This window comes from Vombatus ursinus, unplaced genomic scaffold (assembly GCF_900497805.2).
Source record: "Vombatus ursinus unplaced genomic scaffold, bare-nosed wombat genome assembly UNPS02014794.1, whole genome shotgun sequence".
NCBI lineage: Eukaryota > Metazoa > Chordata > Mammalia > Diprotodontia > Vombatidae > Vombatus > Vombatus ursinus.
The window spans coordinates 4,108,344-4,122,728 of record NW_020954572.1 but is presented as its reverse complement, the minus strand read 5'-3'; the positions used below and the strand labels follow the sequence as shown (position 1 = coordinate 4,122,728).

Here is a 14,385-nt window from a genome sequence, read left to right as displayed (position 1 = left end):
TAGTGTACTTTCCAGGGATGTACACATTGACAATGAGGTTGATGCACACATTGCCAATCAAACTGAAGGTCTACAGAGCCATTGTGCTGACCTCATTGCTGTATGCCTGTGAAACCTGGACAGTATACCACCACCATGCCAGGAAATTGAATTGCTTCCATTTGAATTTTCTTAGGAAAATTCTGAAGATCACTTGGCAGGATAAGATACCAGACACTGAGGTCCTTTCTTGACTGCCAGGGATTCAAATTCTACTGCAGAATGCACAACTCTCACGGGCTGGCCACGTTATTTGAATGCAAAACATACACTTGCCAAAAAGACTATTTTATGGAAAACTCACATGGGACAAGAGCTCATATAATGGTCAGAAGAAGCGATACAGGGACACTCTCAAGGCTTCTCTTAAGAACTTTGGAATTGATTATGTTACATGAGAGACACTGGCACAGGACCACCCAACATAGCATGCACTCATCAGAGAAGGTGCTGTACTCTATGAGGAAATCAGAATTGAAGTAGAGCAAGGATTATTCTTATTTTTTTTTGTATTTGTATCCCCAGTACTTAGCAGAGTGCCTTGCATGTAGTAAATTTGTAATAAACACTTTTTTCATTCATTTATTGATTTAATCACTGTGTACTACTAGCATTACAAAAATATTCAAAATTTAAAGCTATAAACTTACCAGAAACCGTTTCATCGATTATGATACCAACTATTGCTACATCATTAGCACATGGATCTCTTGCAATCTTGAGACCTAACACATGCTTAAGTATTTTTCGTATGATAGAAGGGTTCACATTTAACCCAATTTGCCACTGAAGAATAGGTTCTGTGGAATAAATAAATTTAAGTATTAAAATTTATATCCATATCTATGAAAAGTAAACTTTCTGTCACCTGCTCTGGGGGCATCATGCTGAGAGAAATGATTATTAATAGCCAATGATTTGGGGAGATCCAGAGTTCCCATATTTTTCTAAAGTGCACATTTTTAAGCTCAGTCTCTGAAAGTTGAATTAACTTTCTCCTCAGGCATGGTCAGACCCTGCCCAACCTTACAAAGAATTTCCAATCTAAGATAAATTCCTGCCCATTCTGTTCCACTCAAGAAAGTTTGGGTAGAGGTAGATCCTTTATCTAGACTGCCCAACGCTGGGGGTGGTCTGTTGTAGAAATAGTCTCTTTGTCCAAGAGTGACATCTCTCAGCCTTTCATTGGAGTGAGCCCACTTCTCATTGTAATATTCATTCTCTCATTAATTGCTAATCAATCAGGTTTGCCAGATTTGCCAGTCAGATTGCCACCCTCTGGAGCAACCACTTTTCCAAAGACATATAAGCCCTAAGCCCACCACCATGATTGTCTTTGGCTGTCAAGAGCACCACTGACCTTTTCTATTAATAAAATGCTAGCATTATTAATAAAATGACTAATTACACAGAAATTATGTCTCTCAAACTTTTTAAATGTCACACTAAGTGCCGATAGGGTATTACTATACAGATATGTGTTTGGCATCTCAAACTCAGCATGTTCTAAATTAAACTTACTATATTTCTCCCTAAGTCTGCTTCTCATTCTGACTCTATTATTTTTTGCTGGTGGTATCTTTATGCAGTCTACCACTCTAAGGTTAGTACAGTGCCTGGCATATTGCAGGCCTTTAATAAATATTCATTGTGGATTGATTGATTGCTCACTCATCTCTCATACTTAGCAGTGCCTAGATCCTGTTCATTTCACCTCCACAGCATCTCAGATGTTAGCCTTCTTCTCTCTTGCCACCACCATCACCCTAGTTCAGACCTTTGTTAACACCTGACTGAACTATTGTAATAGTTGCAAGCAAATGATACATGTCCTCCAATATATCCTCCCTCTTCCCCTCTTCCCCGACTAAGAAGGAAACAATCCCATTAACTGCTTTACTCCTCTGAATTTTGTCTTACCTTCTTTCTCTCATAGGGGAAAGTATTAAAAGCAAAAGCAGATTTCTGTCCTGCTGTCAGGAGTGAGAGCACTGTCTGTTTCATATCCAAATTATTGTCTTCCTCTTTCCTTACTGTCCTACTGCCAACTTTTATTCCCCTTTATATGAAATATATATCTATTTACAAACACACACACATATGTACATTTACATATATATATGTATATATATATATATATATATATGTGGTGTCTGCTAATCTTTGTTGGGTGATTAATGCCAAGACAACCAGAATTTCAGGGAAAGACTGGGATCTTTGTGGAGAGTGAGAAACATCCCCACTTCAACCTGAGACATAGAGAGGAGGGACAAGAAAGGGTAGTGAATCTATGTGAAAATCACAAATGCCGTGTACATGCATTGAGAACATAGGCCAGTACACGTTTCCATAAACAGCAGAGTTGATATAAAGAAAGAGATTGATAATATAAGTTTCAATTGACCCCAGACCTAAAAGAATTGAGCCCTTGAGACAAAGGTTAGCCAAGACCCAGGAAAGGGAATCTGTGTTATCGTATATACTTGCATGCAACTCCCCTTTCCATATGTCTTATAATGTATGTCTTATGCATAGGTACTATACAAAGTATCCTTTACTTGTGCTTACATATGGTTGTTGTTCAGTTGATTCAGTCATGTCTGACTTTTTATGACCCCATTTTTTGTTCTTCTTGGCAAAGTTACTGGAGGGGTTTGCCTTTTCCTTCTCCAGCTTATATTACAGGTGAGGAAACTGAAGTCAACTGGGTTAAGTGACTTGCCTGGTGTCACACAGCTAGTAAGTGTCTAAGGCCAGATTTGAACTCAAGAAGATGAGTCTTCCTGACTCCAGGCCCAGCATTCTTTCTACTTCACCACCTAGCTGCCCTCAATTACATGTGGAGCTCTAGCTATTAAAGTTACCACCAGCACACAATCCCCTAGTAAAACCCTATGTCAGTGGATATCTTCCTTACTTCCTTTCATATTCTTTAAATGTGTGGATATGACTCTGTTAAAATGAACATGTGGGAGCACCCTCTCTAGGTTCATCTTTGCAGGTGGGTACCGTCATACAACTTTCTATGCACACATGCCAAAAAATCTTAACACATCTTAACATAATATATAAACAAATCATTTGTGTAATCTTGGGTGAACACTTGCCATATCTAGCCTAGAGTGTGGAGCTGGTCCAGATGACCTCTAAGTTTCTTTCCTGCTTTCACATTCTATGAGCCTACAAGGTTTTGGTTTTTTGTTTTGTTTTGTTTTGTTTTGTTTTGTTTTTTTGCATTCAGAGGAAAGGACCTGATTTTTCACCATACCGCACTTAGGTAAGGACAAACAACATTTCAACTTGTTTTTAGTCACTTACTAGTGAGAATGTACAATATTTCTTTGGTCTTACAGCATTTACCTCGGTAAAGGTCCAGTAGTGTTCCTTCAGTCACGTAAGTTTCTAATCCCTCTTGAAGTGTAATAGTTATGAACCACTCTTCTACTGGATTAATATCTGTTGGCAAAGAAAAGGTAGAGCATCATTAAACAGAAAGAGAATCTGTGAACAGTTCTTTTTATATTATATCAATAACACTAACAAATAGAACTCTAGGTGGTTTGGGAAATTACTGATGAATAAGAACTTTAGGCCTATCCTATCTACTCATATTTCTAAAGAATATATTGCACATTGCTTTATGTACTATGAGTAGTCAAGAGACAGTATTACCTTAAGAAACTATGACAAGCTTTCTTTCCCATAAGCAACTTTCTGATTCAATTTGCTATAGTCACTTAACTATTAACATGTAACCTTTTTTTCTCAACATATTTCCAAATCCTCCACTCATCTACTGTATCTCATTGATTCAACTCTATTTTATATACCTTTGTGAGTACCATAACTTTTTACCTCCCATTCCCAATTAGGTTTGAACCATCCTCACTTGATTTTTCTATATTCTCAAAAGACTATAACTTGTTCAACTATATTGAGTTCATATCAATCAATCAGTGAATATTTATTACATGCATGCATTGTGCCAGGCACTGTGCTTGGATATGGAAATAGAAAGACAAAAAATTAGAATAGTACCTGTCCTTAAGGAGCTTACATTATATTGAAGGAGACAATATATATATAAATAAGTTCATACAAAATAAAAATATGGTAGCTTTGAAGGGTACTAGCAACTAGGAATCGCTACTAGGACTAGCAACTAGTGTTCAGGAAGATAATGGAGATTAAACTAAAAGCTTAAGCTCCCAAAGATGAGAGTTGAAGTGCCATGTGTGAGGAATAGTTTTATGTATATAGTTACAACTATAACCATATGTATATACATGTATATGTGTACATATATGTATATACACACACAGAGAGAATAACATAAATCCCTGTATTCTGTGGTCTATACAAATTGGCTTTGCTATTCCTCACACAATGAGGATGGAAAAAAGTTTTGAAGCTTGTGTCTTTATGTGCTAAATAAAGGAGATCATATTTTATTTTAGAAGAAATAGAGAGCCCCTGGAGTTTATTGAGGAAGAAAGTGACATGGCCAGACTTTCATTTGGGGAAAAACACTTTGACTGCTAAGTGGAGAAATAACTGGAGTAGAAAAAGACTTGTGGCAGGGAAGCTATCGCAATACTTTGGGCCAGAGATGATGACAGACTTAATCAAGATGGTAGCTGTGTGGACAGTACGAAGGGCAATTCAAGAGGTGTTGTAGAGGTTAAAAGGCTAGAATTTGGCCAATAATTGTATATGTGAAATGACAGAGAATGAGTTGAGAATAATGTCAAGTACACAACTCCAAGAGAATGGAAGGAGAATGGTCCTCAATAGGAATAGGAAAGTTTGGCAGAGGAATAGGTTTATGGTAAATGATATATTCAGTTGTGAATGTATTGAGTTTGAAATTAATATGAGACATTCATTTTAAAATATCCACAAGGTAATCAGTGAAGCAAGATTGGAGCTCAAGTGAGAAACTTGGGCTGGATATATAAATCTGGCAATCATTTTCAAAGAGATGATAATTAAACCTAGGGAAACTTACAAGGTTGCTGAGTGAAAGAATGAAAAATGACAACCCACTACAATTTCTTGTGATATGTTCACAATTAGAGAAATGATGCTTCAACAAGGGAGGCTGAGAAAAAAAAAAGAGGGAAGAAGAGAATGCCCAAGAGCAGGGGTGGGGAACCTGTGACCTCAAGGCCACATGTGGCTCTTTAGGTCCTCAAGTGCAGCCCTTTGACTAAAACCAAACTTCACAGAAATGAATCCCCTTCATAAAAGGATTTGTTCTGTAAAACCTGGACTCACTCAAAAGGCCAAACCCAAGGACTTAGAAGACCACATATGGGCTCAAGGTTGCTGGTTCCCCAAACCTGTCCAAGATGATGGGGACTGGTCAACAATGTCGAATGCTGCAGAGGGTTCAAGAAAGATGAGGATTGAGAAAAGACCATCCAATTTGGCAATTATGAGTTTGGTAACTTTGGAGAGAGCAGTTTAAGTTGAATTATGAAATAAGAAGCCTGATTGCAAAGGAATGATCACTAAGAGGACAAGAAGTGGAAGAAGCAAATGTAGATAGGATTTTTTCCCCTTGGACTTTAGCAGAAAGGAGGAGACAAGATAAAGAACAATAACTTACTGGAAAGATAGTGATGGTTGTTAGTTAGTTTGTTTTTAAAGGACAGGGTAGACTTGGCTATATCTGAATGCAGCAGAGAAGGAGCTGATAGGGAGAGATTCAAGATGGAAAGGGAGTATTGGTAATTTGCTGGAAAAAGACTACAAGATCATAGTATAAGAGCTGCAAGGTCCTTTAGAGATCATCTAGTCTAATCCCCTTTTATAACTAAAGAGATGAGACCCAGAAAGGTTAAACAGTTGAGCCAAAGTCACAGAGGTAGTAAGTGGCAGGGTCAATATTTCAGCCTAGGTCCTTAGACTTCATATCTAACACACTTTAAATCTATTGTTCTATGTTGACTCTATAGAAGGAGATTGGATCAAGGATATATATGTATTAACACCTATATTCATGTGTTATATATATAAGGTACATGTGAATAATGTAATGCATATTAATATATAATTCTGTCTACATTACATACATATCCTGATGAAGCAAACATATGGGCTGTCCAACCAATTGCGTATCATAGTCCAGATTACAGGAATTTTTTATTCAATTTGTTTATTCCTCTGTTGATGATTAGGCTGACCTATTTTGAGTGGTTTTAAGTCTTATTCAGGAAACTGTTCTGTAGTATTTTCAGGCTTGATGTCATTAATAACAATATAATAATCATGATTATTAATGCTTATATAGTATTTAAAGGTTTGCAAAGCACTTTACAAATATCTCATTTTATTCTTACAGCAACCCTGGGAGGGAGATGAAATATTTATCCCCATTTTACACATGAGGAAACTGAGGCAGACCAAAGGTAAGTGGCTTGTCCAGGGTCACACAGTTACTAAACATGAGTGGACTTGAGCTGACTCCATAGCTGGCCCTCTGTACAATGCCACCTTAGAGCAGGAACACTAGTAGGATGTTACCCTCTTTAGGGCATTCTCCTTCTCTTTGATTTCTGTGTTAGCAATCCTCTATAACAGTGGCAAATACTTTTGCCAAGAATATCTCATTGTTTTTGCCTCACTATGCAACTGATCATCAAAGGGTCACTGAACAAAGTTGTCTTTTATTACTTCTACCAAGGAATCTTGCATGAGATTAGCAGTTTTCTACTATGCCAGTTCAACATCCAGTGTTTATTTCAAATGATCAATATCATCATCATCATCATCATTATCAAAATAACTAACCTATAGGTAAAAAGAACCACCATAGTACATTGTTACCTTCATTAATTGTAATTGACTTTCTGGGAATTTCAATTGACCAAGTAGGCTCATCTTTTTCCTTTAAAAATGAAGAAAGCAGATAATGTTTTATAACTCATGTCATAAAAAAGTTAATTTGACATCTTCCACTATCAAAATTTTTAAGAAAATTTAGATAAGTAAATTCAGAAGCATTATTTCTTACAGCCTCACTTTTTCCTCTGAATCATAGTATTAACTCTACCAATCCAATGAAAAGAAAAATAGAAAAATATAATATAAATCCACAAATAAGTTAACTGAAAACTCATCCCCCAAAGTAATTAATATATCATAGTTTGATACTAAGATAACAGTAATTTACATTTATATTATAGTTTAATTCTACAATGGCCTTATAAGATTAGTAATTAAAATATTATTAACTCTATTTTACAGATGAGCGGTATAAGATTCTAAGAAAAGTTAATTGGCTTTCTAGTAAGACCCCATAGCTGGGAAGTGTGGGAGTCAAATTTTCAAGCCTAGTTTGTACTGACTCTAAGTATAACACCATATCACATTGCCCTTGTGTGTGTTTGATTCATACATAAAATCCAATATTTACCATCATGATTAGCTACAAGACTAATACAAGTACTATGTTATTAGTGCCAAAAAAAAAATCTATTTCCAGCACAGAAATGGACAATTTGTGGCTGGCCCCATATTGCCTAACATAATGTCTTCCATAAAGAAGACACAATAAGTGTTAAAAGAACAAATGAATGAACAGAGCAGAACAGGAATCTTTTCAATAACTAGGAAAATGGCTATGACTAAGCACCCAGACACAATCATGGGAACAGGAGATAAATTTCCTTACCAAATGAATAAATCATCGATTTTTGGACCTCACAAATGTTTGGTTTTTTTCTATGTAAAAACAAACTATCAGCCAAACATTAAACCAATTTATAAGATTTTTGTTCAGTAACTGTTGTAACTCTGATTTCCCTTATTCAGAACAATAATCTCAAAAATAACTGTGGTTTAGGCATTTATCTGTAACATGCTCAGGAAAATCTGATTCTTATGTTATGTTGCCTCAGTTTTTATGCCCCAAAAGGTAGTGGTGTTTGTCATCAGGTTGTTGCTCATTAAGTTAAATGAATAAACAGTCAACACCTCAAAATGAGTGTTTTGTGCTTTTTGCAAAATTATTTAAGAAATAAACACAATTGTACCACAACCACAGAAGTATCATGATTGATATTAATATATTGATATTGATATGATAATCATGATATTATCATGATTGACATAACAATGTTCTGAGCATGTTCAATTTATTGGTAAGGCTAGCAGTTACCAATATAAGGGGTCTTCAGCTTCTCAGCAAGACAAAAAAACCCCATGTGGGGTTTACAAGACTTATGCTTTAGGAAAAGTGTCTAGAAATAAAACAGCACTTGGGCAAGATATCAGATTAACCCATCTGATTTCTATTGGTGGAAGGGTTGAAATTTTATCTCTTGTTTCTAGGGAAAGCTGATTGGTTGTGTACCTGCTTCCTTACCAGGACAGCTAGTGGTGCAGAGATAACAAGTTTCCTTGACATAAAAATAGAACAGTGACTTTAGAGGAAGACAAATTATGAATATAATTCTGAGACAATGAGATGTGACAGGCAGTTAAATAAAATATCGGTAGAGGTACAGAATGACATCAATTGCAAAATAGAATCAATTGATTTTCTAAATCCTCCCCTACTTTGATCAATGGGAGACATGTCTCCCATGGATCACTTATCTGTAAGCTAATTCTGTAAGATTTTTAACATAGTCATGATCAGTAGTATATATTACCATAAGCTTTTCTGGCATAAGTTTGGAATAGGTTTTAATATAGCAAATAATACAAAGACTAAAATAGAATTATAAGGCAGAAGGCAATAAGGGTGCATTTACCAAGGGTGGCTAATAGGCCATTTCCAAGTGAACCAAGAAGGATTCCATCACAGGTCACCAGGAATGGGTAATCATGTTTCTGATATAATTTGCTGAATTTTGTGAAGACTGTAACTATTTCCCCCAGGTTGGTTAACATGAGAACAACAAAACTGATTAATCATAGCACAAGTTCTTAACTGAGTTGCAGGAAGAATATCTAAAACCATGTGATTTCACAAAGCCATTTGAGCCACAGAACCTATCTCAATCTGTAGGGAGAAGATGGACTCACTTAGGGCTTAAGCCAACTTTTCGATTTCAAGTAAGAGATTCAAACACTAGGAGGATTCACCGAGGACTAATTTGAAAGGGAGGATTTGTGTATCACCCTGGTAACCAAGATAACTCAGCAAACATAAATACCATAAAATAAAACAAAACAAAAAAAAGCAAAGTAATATAAAAATGACCATCAGTATTAACTAACATCAAAACTCCTTGCATCCTAGTAATCCACTCCCAATATTCATTTAATCAGCACATTTCATCTTGGATCCTACATGCAGTTGTCTGGTCTCTGGAGACATCTTCTCTTGGACGTTTTAGAATAGGTTTCATTTTCAGGGCAGCTCTGAAGAGGGGGCTCCCCCTAAATTTGATTCTTTAGTTCTAAATTACTTACAGAGATTATTTAATACAATTTAGTACAACCTTACAAATTTAATATTTCAATAACTAGCTCATATGATCAAAACTAGATCAAACCTCATGGTTCTGATCTTTATTAACAATAATGCTATAAGAAGAAAATCAAATTAGAAACCCATAATTTACTTAAAACTTCAGAGAATTTCAGTTGTTAAATATCACTTGCCATTTCTATCTTTACCTAAAGCCTATACATCATATGGAACTGCTATCAACAGGCTGAAGGAAGAATTTTAAAGAAAAAATTATGAGGGTTTGACTTGTAAAATGGGCCCTTCTGTTTCTTAAAATTATCAAACAAATAAGAAAATATTTTCACCTTCTTCATAATTATCAATGCAATTTAACATACAAAATCCTTAATCCAATTTTTAAAACTTATTAATCCATTAGAAACATTTGGAAGTCCATTATATATATTCCAGTTCTTAGAGAAAACAGTCCGTTCCTGTTTTCTCCAAGTTATATAGAGAGACAGACAATGGACAATGGAGGCATCTTTGAACTCCTGTTACTCCATTTGAATTTAAAAAATAAAAAAAATTGACATCTTTGTCTTAGAAAATATTTTTGCATCTTTGTCTTAATTCTCCCTTTAGGAGGATGTTATCCTCATACATTCTTTCAGAATAAAATATTTCAAGGACCTGATCTTAATCACAAATATATAACTATTAGAAAGCCCAAAAATGTATTTACTTAGTTGCTTAGGATATGGATTTGACTATTAATTCAGATTGAAAACAGTAAGATCATTCATACTTGCATCCTATCATAGTAGTGCAGAGATGCTGGAGTACTACAGCAACAAGATTCATTATATTAAAAAATTACTTTATCTGTTATGGTTAGAGAGAATTGCTACAAAACAAAAAAGCAGAGACACAGTTGTAACAGCATCAAGACTGGTCCTCTAAGCCTAAACCTAAGAGTACAAAATGGTTCAACATAGGTATAATCAAATAAGGCATCCTTAGTTCTGTTTGAATTCAGAAAAGAGTCATAGTTACAATTTCGAACAGCCAATCATACAGAAAAGTTCCACAGTGTTCACAAGGCATCATAGCCAGGCTTAGGACTAACCAGGAGGAAAACATTCCTGTTCAAAAGGGGAACTAATACAATAAACTGAGTCAAGGTGATCTTACCTTTGACTATACCAAGGTCACCACTCAACTTTCCCAGACACAAACATCCACCTATATCAGTTCTTTAGACTGCAGCACAAGGAATTTCCCTTGAGTAGTGGATTTCTGACTTAATGATAATTCAAACATTTATATTTGAATTCAAAAACTCAAAAATTATCAAATTATAATCCCAAGAGATTTTTACCTCAAATAGCAAGTTTCATTAATTGTAGCTTAGGGCTAAAAGCAATTATTATTTCTCTCATGTTGTTGCAAAAAGGGTTAACAGCAAAATTTTTAACAGGCTTTTCAAAAAAAGATTCCCTCAACACCCTTTTCTTCTTTTTCATCTTCTCAAGTTTAGACTCATCCTTGTTTAAAAATCAAGAAAACAATTGCATTCTGGAATTTCATGTAAATAATGAAAACATTCACCCAAAGGAAAAAAAAACAGAAAAACACTGGCTAATTACTGTGAATCTCTAGAATGACATATGTTCATCTCTTAAGGCATTTTGTATCAATCCCTAAAGCAAAAATAAATCTTTAAAACAAGAGTCTGTTGAGACTAAGTAGACCCAAGATATAACTTGAATATATGCTATTCTAGGTGTAAATTCATAATTTTCATAATCACAAGTCATCAAATCACTTCTCTACTATAAACAAAGTTAACAAATCTTCCTTTCTCCTTTAGCATGGGGTGTTTGTGATAGAAGAGGGGATATCAGTTTCTCAACAAACCAATTCATCATTCAGAATTTTGCAACATTTAGCAAGTTCTCTCACAGGGATAAGATTTCATGACCTTGCCCATGCAGATGTTTCCAAAGAACCTGGCAAGTTTACAAATAAGGAGATTTTATGAGAACTCTCTTTTTTTGTACTTTTCCCCACACAGTAAATAATTATTATTGTTCATTTTTAAAATGTACCCAATTAAATACTAGATAGGTTTTACTATTATGACAACAGCCTCTAATAATTTAATAATTTCATAGCATCCAAATGAAAAGGGTTAAAATTTCCGAAGACAGAATTGCATCATTCTCTTGACTTTTAATGGGATCCATGGTTTCCTAAAATTCACAGTACAAGAAAACTTAAAAACACAATAATAACATCCACAATATCATGTATTTAAAACATGAAACAAAACTTCTTGCCAGTCACATAACATCAGTTAGATGGAATGCATTTCTAAATTATCTTCCATAGAAAATCATTTATTTTATCACTTTTAGAACTGTATACTAATCACAATTAAAACCTAATATGGAGTTATCCAGTAGGTAGTAATTATATTCAATGAAAGAAATTATAATAGTAATAATAACAATAGTTAATGTTTACATAATTCTTATGATATGCCAGGCACTATTAAGCATTTCACAGTCATTATATCATAACAACCCCAGGAGGTAGGTCATAATCCCTCTTACAGATCAGGGAAGTAGGTAAGAAGAAGTAAAGTAACTTTCTTAAGCTAACAAATTTCTGAGACTGATTTTGACTCTCATTTTTTTTTTTCTGAGCCAAGATCATCTTAATGTCAAATAGTAACTATAACTTGTATTAAGTTCTAATTTACCACAATTATCCTATTATTTTAAGAACAAAATCTTTTGAATCAAATCTGGATTTTTAATCACTAAAGGTAATATTTAAAATCTAGAAAGAAAATTTTCCAAGGACCATCAGTTGGCAGTACTTCAAAATTTAAAGCCCATTGTTATCAATTAGTTCAGTTTCAAAGACTTCTGATGATATCCCCAGTTTCCCATAACTTTCTCTTTATTTTCTTTTAAATCACCCCTCAAAAAAACCAGATCAATTCCTTTTGTGTTCACAATTTAGCCCCTACTCTCTCACTTGTCCCTGAGGCTTTTTAGTTTTTTTTTTTTATTTTAGTCTCAAACTCCAAAATAAAAATACAGAATAGAGAAATGAAAAAAAACCATAACATAAACTTAAATATTGAAACTGAAATACAAAGAAAAGAAAAAAAAGCATGTTATATGCATAATAGAACTAAGAGAGGACTCAAAATATGTAGCAATAAATCATTTCAAGAAAGCCTATATGATAAATATTACACATTGTGTTGAAAACCGTCCATCTTTTCTTTGTTTCCTTGTAAGTTATCTTTTGTTTTCTGCTGTGCACTTTTTACTTTGTTCTTTTTTCACACTTCCTCCACCCACCCAGAAGGCTACAATTAAGTGCAGATATATTTATATATAGATATAGATACATACATACACATATACCTATATGTACATATATACATACATATACAGATATGGACATGCACTTTCCCTAACAAATTCTGCTCCTGATCTTTGTTTTTATGTTTGTGCATATCTCTTATTTCCTGCCCCTCCTAACTTCTCTACTTTATTTCTACACACTACCTTGTCCTCCTATTACTTAGCCTACCCTCCCTCCAAAGATCCCTCCCCTATCCTCCCATCCCCATAAATCGAAACACCCCTCTAAAACCTCCTATAACCTGTTCCTTCACTCTCCCCTCTAGAGACTCCCCCCTTATCATCTCCCCCCTCCTTATCTCCTTACTGTTTTATTTCTTCTGAATTTAGAAGATTTTTATATCCTTCTAGATATATATATGTATGTATCGTTCTTTCTTAAATCCATTCCCAATGAAAGTAGATTACCAGAACTACCAGCCCTCTTCCCCCATCTACCCAATTACTAATGACAACCTTAAACATATGTTTTACATTTTACATATGTAAAAGGTAAATGGTCTGTCCTTATTGAATCCCTTGTAATCAGTCTTTGGTATATACCTTATGTTTCTCTATGCTCTTGTATGTCAAACCTTCTATTAAGTTCAGGTTTGTTTTTTGTTGTGTTTTTTTTTTTAACAAGGTACTGAAGTCTGAATCAAATGCCCAATTTTTTCATTCAGGATTATACTTAATTTTGCTGGGTATGATATTTTTCGCCAGAACCCCAATGCTTTTGCTCTTCAATATATAGTGTTCTAAGACCTGCAGTCCTTTAGCGTCTCTGCTGCTAGGTCTTGTGTGATTCTAATTATAGCACTGTCATATTTAAATTGTTTCTCATTGTTGTTCTTAATATTTTATTCTTGAGGTGGGGGGTTTCAGAATTTGACTATAATATTCCTATGAGTTTTCCTCATAGGATCTCTTTCAAGTTGTGACTGATGAATTTTTTTCTATATCAACTTTCCCTCTTGTTCTAATGATTCAAGACAATTTTCTTTAATTATTTCTTGTATTATATTGTATCAAGATTCTTTTTTTGATCACAGTTTTCAGGTAGTCTATTCTTATGTTTTCTCTTCTTGATCTGTTCTCCAGATCAGTTGTTTTACTTATGAGATGTTTCATATTATCTTCTATTTTCTCATTCTTTATATTTTGTTTAATTATTTCTTGATCTCTTATAACTTCCCTGGCTTTGCCTTGCCCAATCCTAATTTTCAAGGTGTCATTTTCTTCCTTAAGATTCTGGATCTGGGGGTGGAACCAAGATGGTGGAGTAAAAGCAGTGACTTGCTTTAGTTCTTCCCCAAAACCCCTCCAAATACCTGTAAAAATTGGCTCTAAACAACTTCTAGAGCAGCAGAACCCATAAAAAGACAGAGTGAAATAAATTTCCAGCCCAAGACAACCTGGATGGGTTGATAGAAAGGTCTGTTGTGCTGGGCTAGAAGAGGACAGTTCAGGATGGGCCACAAAAACAAGGCCCCAGCAAACCTGGAGCAGGCC

General features: G+C 34.7%; 1 protein-coding gene across 1 annotated transcript in view; it reads right to left on the bottom strand.

Annotated features, from left to right (window-relative positions):
* The window catches only part of CATSPERB (cation channel sperm associated auxiliary subunit beta), a 238,521-nt gene that overhangs the window by 174,733 nt on the left and 49,403 nt on the right, over positions 1-14,385 (bottom strand). The window contains exons 4-6 of the mRNA XM_027870178.1: positions 6,871-6,931; positions 3,400-3,495; positions 690-839 (exon numbers count right to left, since the gene is read on the bottom strand). Of these exons, the coding sequence (XP_027725979.1) occupies positions 690-839; positions 3,400-3,495; positions 6,871-6,931 (307 nt within the window). The remainder of the gene's footprint in view (positions 1-689; positions 840-3,399; positions 3,496-6,870; positions 6,932-14,385) is intronic.